The sequence below is a fragment of the Suricata suricatta genome, chromosome 2, assembly GCF_006229205.1.
Source record: "Suricata suricatta isolate VVHF042 chromosome 2, meerkat_22Aug2017_6uvM2_HiC, whole genome shotgun sequence".
Lineage (NCBI taxonomy): Eukaryota > Metazoa > Chordata > Mammalia > Carnivora > Herpestidae > Suricata > Suricata suricatta.
The window spans coordinates 64,869,823-64,886,975 of NC_043701.1; the positions used below are offsets into that span (position 1 = coordinate 64,869,823).

A 17,153-nucleotide genomic window follows, 5' to 3' on the forward strand; every position below is an offset into this window, starting at 1 on the left:
TGTGTCCTCATACGGCAGAGGAGAGAGATCTCTGGGGACCCTTGTATAAAGGCACTAATCCTATTCATAAAAGCTCTACCCTAATTATGTCCTGAAGGCCCTACCTCCTAATACCATCACACGGGGGGGCGGGGGGGGGGGGCCTAGGATTCCAACATATGAATTTGGCCAAGGGGCACATTCAGTCCATTGCATTAACCTATATATATATATATAGGTTTATGTTTATTTATTTTGAAAGAGGGTGTAAATGCAAGTAGAGGAGGGCAGAAAGAAAGGGAGAGAGAGAATACTAAGCAGGCTCCGTGCTAACGGCATGAACCCACAAACCATGAGGTTATGACCTGAGCCAAAAACAAGAGTCCGACGCTCAAAGACTAAGCAACTCAGGCACCCCAGCCCTTATGTTTTCTAAGGTGCATTTTTCAACTTACATATATCTTTCTGGAAATGAGAGAAAAAAATATATTTAGAAAAGTGTACATTCATACTGATTTCAGATAATGAGAAAGAAAGCCATAAACATGTAAATACCAAAATGGAAGAGTCTAGAGATATAGGAGTGAAAGCAAGATGCAGAATGACATATATAATCTAATACCATCTGCATACAAGTTTTCAATGTGCAAAATAATATATACTTTACATTTTGAAATAATTTAAATAATACATATTTAAGAACATACACACATGTATAGGAAAATATAAAAAGTATGCCTGGGAATGAAAACTCTAAACGCAAGATAGCGGTTACCTCTTGAGGTGGTCAGAGTTGAATGAAATGGGGAAAAGTTTCACAAGGAGTTTCAACTGTATCTGTAATTTTTAAAAAGAAAAATAAAGATACTGAATGGGTTAATTCTGAATGGTTGCTGATACTGAAAAACAGCTATAGTTTTTATGTCACTGTGTTTGATTACATATTAAAAGCATCTTCTTGGTTTTAATAGTATGTCAGTTGATTATTTTGGATTTTACAGGAAGATCATTTATTTCCATTAATTCCTAGTCTTACATCTTTTATTATTTCTTCTCCTTCTCCTTCTTCTTCTTCTCCTTCTCCTCCTCCTCCTCCTCCTCCTCCTCCTCCTTCTTCTTCTTCTCCTTCTCCTTCTTCCTCCTCCTCCTCCTCCTCTTCCTCCTCCTCTTCCTCTTCCTCTTCTTTTTTTTCCAGTAGCAGGAATATGGACCCATCTTATCTTGTTCTTGTCTTGTTCTTGACTCCTTTTTTCTCATATTTATAATGAGAATAGTGTTATTATTATCACACTTTTTATTTTTGGGATACACTCTTTATAGAGATATAATGCTGTTCCTTTTTTTACAGCAGCCATGTTCTTCTTGCTCCTCATTCAATCTGGTCATGTCTGCCTTTGGATTTTTAGGAACTATTAATTTCTGACCCACCAATACCATTCCTGTTTTATTTTCCAGTGATATTACAGATTTTTGAAAAAAATAATTTCTTGGAATTTAGGTAGGAAAGGTGAAGTATGTGCTTAGTTTGCTATCTTGAATGAATGTATTACTTTATTAGTAATAAAAAGTTAACAAAATAATTGTAAGCCTTAATGTGCTAGCCACCCAATTTATAGCAGCATTATCTATAATAGCCAAACTATGGAAACAGCCTAAATGTCCATCGGCTGATGAATGGATAAAGAAGTAGCATATGTACAATGGAACATTACTCAGCTATAGAAGAGAATGAAATCTTTCCATTTGCAGCAACATGGCTGGAACTACAGAGTATTATGCTAAGTGAAATAAGTCACAGAAAGAGAAATACCATAATGATTTCACTCATGTGGAATTTCAGGAACAAGACAAACAAGCAAAGGAAAAAAAAAAGAAAGAAGTACATTAAGAATAGACTCTTAACTACAGAGAAAAAACTGATGGTTCCCAGAGAGGAGGTAGGTGGAGGGATTTGGTTAAACAGGTGACAGGGATTAAAGAGGGCACTTGTGATGAGCACTGGGTATTGCATGGACGTGTTGAGTCACTGTATTGTACACCTGAAACTAATATTATACTGTATGTTAACAGGAATGTAAATAAACAATAAAAAAATGTGCTAGCCACCCAAACTCACTCTCTGTCTCCAGAAAAAGGTACTATTAAATAAATCACTTTTTTTGAAGAAAGCAAATGGACTCAAGATGCAACATTTAAGGCTTTGGTTTGACTTAAGATTTTTATGTTGGCAATGGTGGTTGAACACTGGGGTGAGTTTCTGAGAAATAGCAAGGCATGTACCTCTGGAAGCTTTCATTCTTAGTCTGTTGATTTTGGTTTTTTTAATCATAAAAGGGTGTTGAATTTTGTAAAATGCTTTCTCTGCACTCAGATTTTTTTCTTCATTCTATTAATATATTCCTGTTTCATTGATTTTCACATGTTGAACCACCTTCACTTTCCTAGGACCGGTCTCACTTATTCATGGTGTATAATCCTTGTACCATGCTGCTGTATTTTCTTTGCTAATATTTTGCTATATTTAAAAGGAACATTGGCCTAGTTTTCCTTTCTTGTGAGGTCTTTACCTGGCTTTGTTATTGGGTTAATACTGGCTTCATAGAATGAGTTAGGAGGTATTTTTCTCCTTTTCTATATTTTGGAAGAGTTTGAGAAGGATTGGTGTTAATTATTCTTTAAATGTTTGGTAGCATTTGCCCATGAGGCCATCTGGCCCTGGGCTTTTCTTTGTTGGAGGTGTTTTGATTGCTGATTTAATATCCTTGTTTGTTGTAGATCTATTCAGATTTTATGTTTGTTCCTGAGTCAAGTTTGATAGCTTATGTGTTCCTAGGAATTTGCCAATTCCACGTAGGTAACCCAGTCTGTTGAGGCATAATTGTTCATAATATTCACTTGTAATCCTTTTTATTCCAGTGAAGCAAACAGTAATGCATGCACTTTCATTTGTAATTTTAGAAATTTCTGTCTTCCCTCTTTTTTTTCTTGGTCAGTCTAGCTACAGGTTTGTTAACTGTGTTGATCATTTCAAATAACCAACTTTTTAGTTCTTTTTTTTTATTGTAGTAAAATATACTGTACAGTTCTGTGCTTCCACATTGTTGTGGAACCATCCTCACCATCCACCCCCAGAACGTTTCCAGAGTTTTTTTTTCAGTCGCAAAGCTGAAAGCTGAACCATTAAATATGAACTCCCCATTTCCTCCTACTACCAACCCATGGCAACCACCATCCATCTTTCTTTCTCTATGGACTTGGCTACCTCGCGTAAGTGGAATCATACAATATCTGCTCTTTTGAGCCTGTTTTCTTTCACTTAGCATCATGTCTTCAAGTTTCAACCATGTGGCAGCTCGGATCTGAATCTTCTTTTTTAAGAGTGAAAACTACTCCATTAGATGTATATACCACATTTTCTTTATCTACTCATCCATCTTAACACACAGGTTGCTTCCACTTTTTGGCTATTGTGAAATAATGCTGCTATTAACATTATTTTCAAACATCAACTTTGATTTTTATTGATTCTATTGATTTTCTATTTTCTATTTTATCTCTTCCCCAATCTTTATTATCCTGCTTGCACTGGGTTTTGCTTGCTCTTCGTTTTTAGTTTCTTAAGGTGGAAGGTTAAGGTTATTGATTTGAGGTTTATATTCTTTTAAAATGTTGGCATTTTAATTGCAAATTGTAAAATAAAATGGATTGCTACGGAGTTGTAAAAAAAAAGAAATAAATAAAATGTTGACATTTATGGCTATAATCTTCCCTAGATTTTTTCCCCACCTATTTCCATGTATACACTTTTCCTGATGCCCGTGTACAAAGTCTACTGGGAAGTTTGGAATGGAGAGAAAATGGGCAACGTGAAGTTGCAACTTGAGAGGGCCAAAAAAAAAGAAAATTCTGTACTGTACAATGGGCATATGTTCATTATATCAGATTACAATACCTTCTATATGTCATATGTATTTCATTTATTGTATTATATATATAGACACATATACCTTAGTTTATATTTTATCTGAGGTCCAAGAGAGCCAAAAATATTGTCTTAAGGTTTTTTTTTTAAGTTTATTTATTTGAGAGAGAGAGAGAGAAAGAAAGAGCAAGTGAGCAGGGGAGGAGGAGAGAGAGGGAGAGAGAGAATCCCAAGCAGGCTCTGTATCATCAGCACAGAGGTAATGCGGGGCTCCATCTCATGAAAAGTGAGATCATGACCTGAGCTGAAATCCAGAGTCAGATACCTAACAGATTGAGCTACCTTGGGGCCCCTGTCCTAAATTTTTTGATATTTTGTTGTCTACTTAAACATATTTAGTATTGAGGCACCTGAGTGGCTCAGTCTGTTAAGTGGCAGACTCCTGATTTTGGCTCAGGTCATGATCTCACTTTTTGTGAGATTGAGCCCCACACTGGGCTCTACACTGACAGTGCGCAGAGCCTGCTTCTGATTCTCTCCCCACCTCTCTGTCCCTCCCCAGTTCATGTTCACTCACTCTCAAAATAAGTAAACTTAAAAAAAAGTTTTTTTGAATTTGATATTTACCTGGAAGTGTAATTCTTAGTAAAATGTCTGTATCATGGAAAAAATTAAACATGCAAGTCTGAGTAGACCTTGATTTTCCTAGGAAGTAAATGTAATGCCTATCTCATCATTGTGATATTTTCAATTTGCTAAAGATTACTTAATAAAATCAGTTTTAATTCCAGCTACCCCGAGTGTATCAAAGATTGAAACCCAATCTCAGAGATGTTTCAGCTTTTCAATTTTTCCCCCAGCTACAATTAGTCTATTGGTGTGTCTAGAATTACACACATTTGTGGCAAGAAGTTTGACTTTGTTACACTGAAGATAAATATTGGCTGATTGAGCTGTTTGGCTGAATGGACACAAGAGTCATAAAAAGTCCTTGTCTGCAAAAACTTTAGAATAAATTAACTTTAAACTGTTATCTTATGATGCTTAAAAGGCAGATGAAGGTAGGGGAGAAAAATGCTTCTTCTAACATTGTGACAATCAAGTGTGCAGAGTATGTGCTAAAACACTTTAGCAAAAGTTTGGCAAGGGTACACAAGTGATTTTTAAGTCCAGCAGTTGTGTTGTGCTGGAGTAAATCAGATATATTGGGGATGAGGAGCCCCACTGGACTGCAATTTTTCTCTACTCACACAGTGATTGGCAAGATGAGAGCAGTTCAGAAGAAGCTTTGACTTGTGGATCCCCCTGGGGTTGCATGTTTATGCTTCCAGAATTTATAAGATACAATATTGACATTCTTTTGAACAGGATTATGAAAAAATTTGCCAGTCTACCTGTCACATTCATGTGGTTCTTATTCATCGATCTGGATTTCTTAGTCACATATCACATCTTCCTCTACTCACGAATGCCTCACACCTCCTGAAGAAAGAAGCCTCGATGTCTCACATGGTTTAGGCATGTAGATTCTCAGTACTGAATTGCTTCTATTTGCCAGAGCAGGAGAAACAGATTTTTCAGGAACAGATGGTAACTGATCTAGGGCATAAGCTCCAGAGGACAAATGGTCAGTAAATGAAAAATCTGAACTGTTTAATATCTTTCCCAAATATTTGGTTATTCCCAAACAACCAGGCAGTAGGTAGGAGCTGACTCAGATGTAGGATTCAAGAGACCTCAGCTTGAAGTGAATCTTATTTACTTCAGAAAAACTTGGGAATTTTAGGATTAGCAGAAAGTTAAAACCAGCAAAACAAAACTTGAGTATTTATCCAAACACTCAAGTAATATTTGGATAAATATTCAAGTGACATTTAAACATGTTCAAATATGTATTATTTTATGTTTGACTGCCACAAAATACACTTTACATTTTTAAAATCTCCTGACCATCATCTATTGAACAGAAGGAAATTTCAAAGGCAAGTTATTAAACTATCAAGAAATTGGCAGAAGAGGATGTACGTAATTGTTCATTCTATCACTGCTCAACTATACTTCCCTGCAAAGTATAAACTCTGATACAGAGAAGGTGCAAATCCTAAACTCTCAAAAATGTACTTCAATTTCAGTCCTGAAGATATTAGTAACTCTAACTTACTTTTGGATGGTCTGGATCAATTTCTATGCATTTCTAGAGCTTTATTTCCAACTAGATCTGGAGGATGACACTGAAGATAAAAATTAAACAATCAAATCTCCAGCTAGCTTCCAAAAATTGAACCAGAGAGTAATCTGGGCCCTTTCTCTGAATCAGATTTAATCTCTTCCCGCCTCCCCCAGAACCCTTGTGTCCTCACCATGTATCTTTGTCTCCTACTGAGGTCCCACTCAGGCTTTTTCCACCATCAGATATTGGCTGCTTCAGGTCTTGTGTCCTTAATAATCTACTCTGAGTGTTCATGAACATTAGCGCTCTGGTAACAGATTGAACAGCTGCCTTTAATAACTTCACAGTGAATAAAGCGAAGATTTGCACTGAGGCCCAAGTATGCTTAAGTCTCTCCCCCTAATTCTAGCCACTGGGAAAATGGGCAGAGTGGTTAGAGAGTATCACAATCTAGGGTCCTTCCCTGAGCCCCTAGCTCCAGCAATTCTTCCAACTTCCCATTCTCTTGGTTTCCGACATGTACTAGTACAGATTTAAATGACTTGGGCCAAAGACTTTCTCCTGCCCACTGACCTCGTGAGTGTTTCTGGACAAAAAGGCTTAACCTTCCTGGTACCTATTCCTCTTGTGGGGTCTGATTCTGCAAGTTCTGATGGGAGGCAGTCGTGGTCAACGGTGACTGTGAGAGTTCTCTGCATGCCCCTCCAGCGGCCAGGGCTGAGAGGGACCCAATGCTGGCTCTGTCACCTGCCAGTTCTGTGACATTGTCCAAGCTACCTAAACTCCAAACTTTGGATTCCTCATCTAGAAAAGACAGATAGTATTACCTCCCTCAGAGGGATCTTGTGAGAATTAGAAATAGAATATGTGAAGCTTTTAGCACAGTGTCTGGCATCTAGGAGGAGCTTAAGAAACTATTTGTCAGTACTCATATATTGTGTCATATACTATCTTCAATGCTTTCTTTGTGCAAGGAGCAAATAAGACCAGTTGCTAAACTTTGTAGGTATACCTTGACAGAAGAAATGAAAAATGTATTCAACTCAGAGTGAAAGACCAATATCTATTAAAAAAGTGGTTAATTTTTTTTAAGTTTATTTATTTTGAGAGAGAGAAAGAAAGAGTGGGTCAGGAGCAGAGACAGAATCCCAAGCAGGCTCTGCATGGTCAGTGCAGAGCCCAATGTGGGCTCAAACCCATGAACTGTGAGATCACGATCTGAGCTGAGATTAAGAATCAGAGGTTCAACTGACTCAGCCACCCAAGTATCCCCAAAAAAGTGGTATTTTAAAAGATATTTCTTCTCATTTTATTTTTGTAATAGTACAGCTGACTATCAAAACACAACCTGATAGGGTGAGTCTCCAGGTATTTCTTCTTTTTCGGCTGATCGGCTTCTCCGTGTGAGTGAATTTTAACCCGCAAATCCACATCATGGGGCTTCTCTTGGACACTGCCTCCTTACTGAGTTACTTTTGATATCACTGTCTCCTGTTTGTTTCTGCTTTATCCCAAATCCTGACCCTGAATTCTAATTTCATCTTTGGCTTTATGCTTGACCTATTAGCTTAGCAGGCAGGGCTCAGGCATTTCCCACTGGCAGGTGGCTTCCCAGGCTGAACTTTCAAAAATCACTGCAAATTCCGTATTCACGGGTATTTATACCTCTTTGTTGCTCATGATTCACACCACCTACAACTTCTTCCGAATCCCATCTTCTGACCAGTCTCCAGTATAAGTCTCAGATTCTCTTACTTATTGCTTGTGACAATTCTTCTTCAGGTCTAGCTTGACAGTTTCTTTTCTTTTCTTTTTCTTTTTTTTTTTTTTTTTGCAAGGATCAGTGAAGAGCATTTGGAAATTTGGGTTTGCCAGGATCTCATTTTGGAATGCATAGGAATAAGGAATGGAATTTTATTCTATGTATGAGCTGACTTACTGGGGAAAAAAGTGGGAGGAGACCGAGGGAAGAGAATATTTTATTATTCCTAAGCGCTCATATATTTTCATTTTGATCATTAGATGTGCACAAGCAGCTATCACAAGACATATAAAAATGAACCAAGTTTTCATTTTATTTTGAAAAGGCAGTAAAAACATATATACAGGACATTATGAAGTTCCAATGCCATCGTTAGGACCCACCTCCCACAGTCTGCCGGTGCGGAATTCTCACCAAAGGCTAGTCTGCAAACAGGCAAGCAGGACGAAATTCCCTTGATTGACAGAATTTCTCACACACACAAAAAAATAATTAAGGGAGCCGTCCTTTAGCTGGATAACCCTGCATTAACAGGCAACACAGTTGATCAAAATGTAAACATGGTTCTCGGACACCAGTACGGCAAATTCAAAATGAGTTGCAAAGAGTAAAATTGCTGAGTCATCCCACTATGGTGATTCTTACACTTTGCTTCTTTGCCGCGTGCTCCCGATGCATCTTCTCCCACTCATCTTCTTCCGCATCCTGATCAAAGGTCTCAGGGTAGGCTGGTAATTTGTCTTTGGGGCATTCTTCAAAGTAACTGCGAACATATTTTCCCACAAGCCACCCTTTGTATTCTTCAGGCATCTTGCATTCCAGGCCGTTATAGTGGACGTTGTAGTGGTGCTTTAACCAGTAGTAGAGGTAGTGGATATTGTAGTCACATCTCCAAGGGTTATCGCTGAGCCACAAGAGTTTCAAAAAATACAAGTCTTCTAATACACCATAGTCAAAGTTTTGTAGACTGTTGTTTGATAAATCTAACTCTTCTAAATGTGTGAGTCCTAAAAAGGCAGCTAGAAACAGAAAGTATTTATTAATGCAATGAGTGGCTGGGTTACCTCTAACTGTACGGTGTATGATAAGGACATACACACCAAACTGAGAGACTCAATTCTCCTTGTTAAAAAAAAATCCCTCCTCTCCTTTTTCTCAGAGCTTTACTTTAGAAAACTTGTAATTTCAAGTACTTTATCCTCTCTTTGAAATGTATACATATCCTTTAGAAGACTAACTAGGGCTTCTGTCAACTTTATGAGCCAGGCATGTCTCTCTCAAGGACTTGAGAGCCATCTCTTTGCAATGTAAACATTAAGGAGGACAGCACCCTCATCTCCCGGTTTCTGTGGGAGGGGAATGGCCTTCCTCCTAGTTGCAAAACTACCTCATCACAAAGGTGGAATTTGTTTTCTTTTGGATAAAGCCAGTTAGCTAACATAATTGGTCACCTCAATTACCAGATAGAGTTAGGATGTCTCATGTATGACAAAGAATGCTGTCAGTCCTTTCACTTAAGGATGAGTTACTTATCCTGAAAACAAGTATGTATTGTGTTTTCTGCTTTGCAATCACTTAGAAGATTGTCACATTTTGGTTTAATGTTTATTCAATAATAAATTTTTTTTTCTCAACTACCTTTATGGAGAGAATTTCTGTGTTGGTGGATTTTGGTTTCAATTAGATTTTCGTAACAGTATACATGTCTGCAAAATTCTGAAGTGTGTTTTTACTCACAGAAAGCTTTTCCCTTGTTTTAATTGACTACAATATTTTATTTGAAAAATCACTTTTATGTTAGCTTTCTAACATATGTTTTTGGGGCTCAAGTGCATTTTTAAAATACTCACTGGAAAGATGATGCAAAAAAAGGCATGAATTAGGAAAATATTTCAAATATAAGACATAAGTGCATAAAAAATAAAAAAAATGTGTATGGTGCTGATTTGAGTTTCCTGGGATATTGGCAAACTCTGTAAATGCCTAGGAAGCAGGCTTTTCCCTTTTTAGGAGGAGGGAACGATATCCCTGTAGAGTCCAAAATTAAACAATTTTTATCAACATTTTTGAAGCTATCTGGTTGTGTTTTGGCAAGCTATGGTAGCCATCAGCTCTGAATCCATATGTATTTAATTCTGGGTAATTAACAAATATCAAACATATAAAACAAAATAAGTCAACAAAAACCTTCTCCCCCTCCCCCTTCAGGAGTAAAAAAGAAATCTAAACATAGATTTTAGTTGATGTGGACTAATCCTAGAATTCATATAGGTCAACCTTGATTTCAAACATTTTGTTTCTATTTCAAACATTTTCTCATTATTTTGTGCTTGCTCGCTTATTTATTTATTTATTTAATTTTTGAGGGAGGGAGGGAGTGAGAGAAAGAAAGAGAGAAAATCTTAAGCAGGTTCTATGCCCAGCACAGAGCCCAACATGGGGCTCCATCTCATAGCCAAGAGCTCATGACCTCCGCTAAAATCGAGTTGGACGCTTAACCAACTGAGACACCCAGCACCCTTCAATATTGTTTTAAAATACTGAGGGTATATAATGTCCTTATTTTGGATTTGGAAAGTGTGCTCTAATACCAATACCATGAACCATCTTCATACCAGTTGTTCTCAGATGAAACTCATAATTTCCCCTAAAAAAATTCTTCCCACTTTGGTGCAAAAGCAATGGCCTTGGGCAGAGTGTTGGGAGAGGGCAGGAAGCTGGGGAGGTCAGCCAGTATAATGGCAGTTTTGAAGACACTGCATTTCCCCCCCTATTTGCTAACACGCTGCGAGTCAATGATCTCAAAATTTACTTTCCTTGAAACAAGCCAGCCCTTTAGACTGAAAGCATGTAAACACATTCCTAGATTTTATTCTGAAAGTGCTATAGTTTTTACTTAAACCATATGTATTCAGGTACTTGGGAAAGCTGGTTTTCATTTGTTTCTTAAAGGAGATAAATCCTTAATAGGGTGTCTTCTTTCTCTCTTCTGCCATAAAGTCTGGGATTTTATGAAAATGTTATTTCATGCCTTTTAAAACCAGCACATCTCAGGGCTCCAGGTGGCTCAGTTGGTTAAGTGCCCAACTCTTGCTGTCAGCTTAGGTCATGATCTCTCTGTTTGTGAGATCAAGCCTCTTGTGGGGCTGTGCATGTGGAGCCTGTTTGGGGTTCTCTCTCTCCCTTCTCTTTCTGCCTTTCCCCTGCTTGCTCTTTCTTTCTCTCACTCTCTCTCTCTCTCTCAAAATAAACAAACATAAAAAAGCCCAGGAAATCTCATCGCATTTGTATACCTGCTCGCATAAGTAGTTAACAAAGTCTACTTTGACACTGTTTCATCTCATAGGTCCTGCGATATAAGAAGTCTTTTATTTAAAAAAAAACTTCTTTAGGCCATTTTGACTTATTGAAGCGTGGAGATATATTTTTTTGTTGTTTCAGAAGACATACTGAGAAAGTGGCTGGTATTTGGCAGGTGCCCAACACATATTTGTTGATAGAGAAAATACTTTCCTGGGACTGAAGTGAACAAAGGAGAAAACGAGAATACTACTGCTGGTAACAATAGTTCACCTCGTGTGTCAGCAAGGAAAACACACTGGGTAAACAAGTTTAGGAAGCCTTTAGGAGATCTCAAGGATGGTAAAGGAATCCTTGCAATTATGGGAACTTCACAGCTGGTGAGGGAAAAATATCATTAGTAGTAAAACAAACCCATGTTGCCCTATTATCTATCTCTACACTGTTGTCTCTTTTTGCTCTAGTTTTCTTTATCCACTGGTTCCATTATAATTAAAACATTGTTGTACCATTACTCACTACTTTAATAAATTTAACTTAGGCCATTAAAATAACAAACATTTTAGTATCTTTTTAGAGAGAACTCTAAAACTCCATTGCATTGATACTTTTGATAGGTGAAGGCCCGGGGACCTGTGACAAGGCATGCTTATCTTGCAATTCTTTGCTTCTCTTGCAACAGGAAAGGGCTCCATCTCCAGATTCTTCACCCTGCGGCCTGGCTTTGTGGAGACTGGCTATCAGTCACTGACCTCCTAACTAACATGATGATTGCTTCATTTGGGAGAAATATGTCTCTGTTGTATTCTTATTCACTGTCAAATGAAAATGGCTTTTGACCTCATGATTTTAAGATACCCTCCAAGCCTACAACATCTATACAGGCTAAGGTGTAAGTGTAGCATGATGCTGTTCCTTTGGGAGATTTTTTTTATGACTTTTTCTTTTCTTTCCTTTTTTTTTTTTTTTTTTTTTTTTGAGAGTGCAAGTGTGAGTGAGGGACAAGCAGTGAGAGGGAGAGAGAGAATCTCAAGCAGGCTCCAAACCCTGTGCAGAGCCTGACACGGGGTTCAATCCCACAACCCTGGGATCATGACCTGAGCCAAAATCAAGAGTTGGATGCTCAACTTAATGAGTCACCCAGGCACCCCTTAAATTATGATTTCTCAATATTTTAAGAAGATGTTACAAATACTAAAATATGCCTCTGTAGTCCCAGAACATTCATCCTCAATTTGCACTTCTACAATATTAAAATCCTACTGTTCTATTAGTGGCACTAAATTATCATTCTGTAAAGCAGAAGTAACAACTGAATTGAAAACATTTATGACATTAACATTGCATTATTAATAGTATTAATAATCAGTTTATAGACTGGCTTTTTCAAATTGAAGTAGCACTATGAAGGCATGTGTGTTACGTATGTTCCAAATCTGGTCAATATTGTAGTCATTCTCAATTCTTTCCAAATCCAGTGTGTTTACTTAACATGCTCATTTTCACCAGAGGTTTTGTTTATTAGTAGTAAATGGAGAAGAAATTTGAGGGATGGAAAAGAAAATTGATCTGGATCTAGAACTAGATAAAATACATCTGGCTCTGGCTTGAGCAGATTTTATCTGAATTTATGAGCTTGGTACTTAGCAGACTCTTTCAAATTTACTTTAAACAAGTTTGAACTTAATAAATAGCAAAGAAAATGCCAATTCTGAATTTCCCTTTAAAAGTCACTACATGTTTAACATATTATTGACCACATATTCTTATTTCTAAAGTCTATTCTACAAAACACTTTTATTTGAATCAACAATAACTGTTGCTTAGTAATATATAATATAGCCTTCAGACAGCAACAGTTTGGTAAATATTCCTCTGAGTGCCAAACAAATTCTGATTTAGGCATCATGTTTCATTTAAATTGTTTATTATATAGGTTTTTCAAAACTAAATTGTATTTACCATATATGTTGCCATAATGGGGGGAAACAAAGAATACCTATCACTCATTTAAAGGGCTACTCTGTGGAACTTACCAGGATCTATGAATTCAATGCCATTGCTGCTGAGGTTTAATTTTTTTAGCTCATGAACATCTTCAAACTCCTTGGGTCGAAGCTGGTTGATTTTATTGCATGACAAGTCAAGTTTAACAATGTCTGGAGGGATGTTGTTTGGAACTTTCTTCAGCTCTGGAAAAATTAATAGCATTCTGGTTATTGAGGTTTCCTCTCATGCCATGTTCTCGGTTACTCTTCTGCCTGTGGCTGAAAAGTCAACTCTTAAAGGGGAAAAGGATTATCTAAAGCTAAATAGCATTGGTATGAATGAGACATAGAATGTGTTAACTCCACCAGAGCCCCCAGGAACAGGGTCAAGCTTAGAGGAATGGATGTCCCCCCTCATTACTGAGCTGTTCAGAGAAAAGTCCTAGACGTGGTGGTGGGGCTCACTCCTGGCTGTCCATCAGAAGCACTTGGGAAGCTTTGGGGAAAAAAAAAAAAGCTAAAAGGAAATGAAACAAATCAAACCACTCTATATGTGTCCCTTCCAATCCTTTCCCATCTGCTCAAGGAAGGAGTTTTCACTGTTAACTATAGCCTCTGGGATGTATTTTCATTTCATTCCTCTTCTTCAATTTCTTCTGCCGGCAAAAAGTCTCTTCTGCCAGCTCAGGTCTCTACACCCTTAAAAAATGAACCAAAAGCTTTTGACCTTGATCTTATTGCTCCTTTCCTTGGATGGTAAAATTTGAGGAAGTATAGTCCTGACCTGTTGCCTCCTGCTTCCTCCTTAGCATGTATTCCCTGAATCCTTGTGATTTAGTGATTCTAGCACTCCTAGACTCTCGGGCACCTTGGAACAACAACACTATTACTGTCACTACTACTAGAGAAGAAGCCTTTAGATCAGGAGTGCAGGTTATCTTTCACAGGTTAATAGGAAATCAAGGTTCACCTAAATTGTCTCTATTTACATTTCTCTTTAAATTATGCTTTGAGAATATAGTGTTAATTTAAAAAAATTTTAATTATATTTATTTTTGAGAGAGAGAGAGAGAGAGAAAATGAGAAAATGAGTGGGGAAGGGACAGAGAGGGAGACACAGAATCCAAAGCAGGTTCCAGGCTTTGAGCTGTCAGCCTGATGTGGGGCTTGAACCCACAAACCAGGAGATCATGACCTGAGCCAAAGTTGGACACTTAACTGACTGAGCCACCCAGGTACCCCTAAAAAATAGAGTTATTTTATATTTTAGTGTAATATTTGCCCTGTTAATCTTTGGCAAAATATTATAAGGAGGTTTTATTTAATTTTAAGTAGGGCAAGTGAAAACTATGAAGAGACACAAGCTTGTTTCCACAAAAGAAAACTAGAAGCAATTAAATGTCATGATTAACTGACACCTGAGAAATAGCATGGCCCAAAGACTTTCTGAATAAAATTTGTTGAGCTGGGTACAGTAAAAATAAGCTTATAAAAGGTGGTATTCATTTCTCCATAATGCCCTTTTTGGAACAGGATAATTGGATTGCTGATAATTTCTTCAAAATAGTAAAAAACAAACAAAACAGAAAACTGGTATTTATGACTTCTTAACCTACAGTATATTTACTTTCATAAAGACTCAGGTTTATTTTTTCCCTTTTAACACTCAGAATCCACGGTCTTAAATGCAATGGTAGTGGTAGTTCCTTTCTGTTAAATTTGCTTTCTCTTCTTGATGGGATCTTAGTATCTTGGTATCTATGTGCAGGAAGTGTTCTGGGTGTTCTAAGAAGTATTAAATGACAAGAATCCTATGGGCTAAGTACTATGATTATTCTCATATTACAGGTGAGGAAGTTGGAGCACAATTTGCGGGTAGTCCTAGTCCGAGGATTTAAACACACATGCTAGCTTCAAAATATATGCTTCCAACCACTCTGCTCTGCTGCCTCTTCCTGGTATCTTACTGCTTCTTTTATGCTGTTCCATCTGCTGTTCAATCCTCAGGCCTGGCACAGGGTAAAACTGGAGTCAGGGAGGAACGGAGGTGGAGTCAATATACTGGGGTGGCCAAGAGACCTTCCTAGTTCTAGATTTCAAATGACATCTCCCTGTTTTCAGTTGAGCAATAATATAAATACTACCTGCTTTTCCTCAATGGTAGGTTATCACCATCATACATAGTATACATTTTACTGATTGTTTTCATTTTTGTCCCCTCCCCACCAAAGAAGCTTCATGGTGCAGGCTCAGGACAATGTCTAGTATAGCCTAAATAAATGATATGTGGCAGACAGCTTCTAAAATGGCAATCTTCTCTACTAACACATGTGCCCTTGTGTAAACCCCTCCTTTAAATATGGCCTGAACCCATGACTTGCTTCCAACAATAGAATACAGCAAATGTCAGTGGATGCCACATTCACAATTAGGTTACAAAAGATCGTGACTTTCCTTTTGCCAGCAGACCCTCTTCTGCTGACTTTGATGAAATAAGCTGTCATGTTGGAGAGGCCCATGTGGCGAGGAATTCAGGGTGGGCTCTGGCAAACAGCCAGCAAGGAACTCAGGTCCTCAGTCCAACAACCTTCGAAGAACTGAATTCTGCCAATAGCCACATGAGCTTGGAAGAGGAGCCTTTTCCAGTTGAGTCTTCAGATGAGACCACAGGCCTGAGTCCTGGTGAATACACTGACTGCAGCCTTGTGAAAGATCTGCAAGCAGAGGACCCAGCTAAGCCATGTCCGGTTTCTGACCCACAGAAACTGTGAGATAATAAATGTGTGTTGTTTCAAGCCACTAAGTATTGGGGTAGATCATCACAGATAATACATTGTAAATAAGAGCTCATGAAATGTTGAGTTTGATGATTTCAGGATACTGAGGACTTGTGTAATAAAATACTTTTAAAATATGAAGTGATCTTATTTTTGTCCTTCAGTAAGGCTCTATTCTGTTTGACTTAGAATTATGTCTGCCAATATATTGAAAGGCGAAAGATTTTTAAGACTTGAATTTACAGTGTTGCAACAGTGAGGTAATCCTCTCTTTAGGATCATCAAGACCCCAAGTGGAGAGCTATATTCTCTCTGGGATCCTACATTTAAACAAGGAAATGGAGATTCCAGCAATAATTAAAAACCATGGAGAGAATTGAGGACAGGTCAAAGAAATAATTTCTTGACATTGTTTGGATGGTCTAAGTCAACATCAGCTCTTGTCTGGATTATCCCCAAAGGGTCCTAAGACCATGTGACTGTCAAAACATAAATCAGAACATGTCATTTTCCCAGATGGCTTATAATCCTCCAGATGTTCCCATCTTACTATGAATAAAAGCCAAGTCCTCATTAATGTCTTATAAGGCCATTAAGAACTATAGGTCATCATTGCCACCACAGGCAGGATCTCCTAGGTTTTGGAAAGCAAGCTATTTATCAGGATTTGCTTGCTGAACCCACATCTGTTGGGTTGGACACGGGGTGGATGACAGAGACCTCCCAAGCAACCACTGTAGGACAAGCTGAAATGGGTAAACCACAAATAAATGGGTAGAAAAAACAGTTTATGAGAACTCCCTGAAACTCAGTGTAAGCAGTGTGACAGGGCCTGTGGATGCTGGAAAAGGACTATGAATTGCAGAACCAACTTCGGCTTTGTCAGCAGTAAAAATAGGGTAAAAATAGGATCCACAAGTAAAACCAGGAAATACAACCCAAAGCCTTTGCTAGTGTGGCTTGGAAAAACATGGAAAAATCTTATTTGTTGTACTGATGAGTAAAAACAGTTCTTTAGTTCTTTTATCTTAAACTTGAATGAGAATTGCAAATACTGATGTAAAATGTGTGTGTCTTTCAAAGAGATTATATAAATACAAATTTCCCCAGATCACAAGTCAAATTGGGTCAATGCCCCCATTTCTAGACCAGGCACCAGGTCATTATTTGCTGCTACCTACAGTTCTTGGTAAACACTCAAAACATCCCTCTTCTACTCTATCATAACCCTTGACAAATCTTACTATTCCCCAAC

The 17,153-nt window shown here is 37.9% G+C and overlaps 2 protein-coding genes across 3 annotated transcripts in view; one reads left to right on the forward strand and one right to left on the reverse strand.

Annotated features, from left to right (window-relative positions):
- The window catches only part of FBXL13 (F-box and leucine rich repeat protein 13), a 181,052-nt gene that overhangs the window by 62,842 nt on the left and 101,057 nt on the right, over positions 1–17,153 (forward strand).
- Positions 8,123–17,153, reverse strand: part of LRRC17 (leucine rich repeat containing 17) — a 31,715-nt gene continuing 22,684 nt past the window's right edge. For both annotated transcript variants that reach the window (XM_029927845.1, XM_029927838.1), the window contains 2 exons: positions 13,170–13,325; positions 8,123–8,852 (listed from right to left, as the gene is read on the reverse strand). In XM_029927845.1, the coding sequence (XP_029783705.1) occupies positions 8,455–8,852; positions 13,170–13,325 (554 nt within the window). In that variant the 3' untranslated portion in view covers positions 8,123–8,454. The remainder of the gene's footprint in view (positions 8,853–13,169; positions 13,326–17,153) is intronic.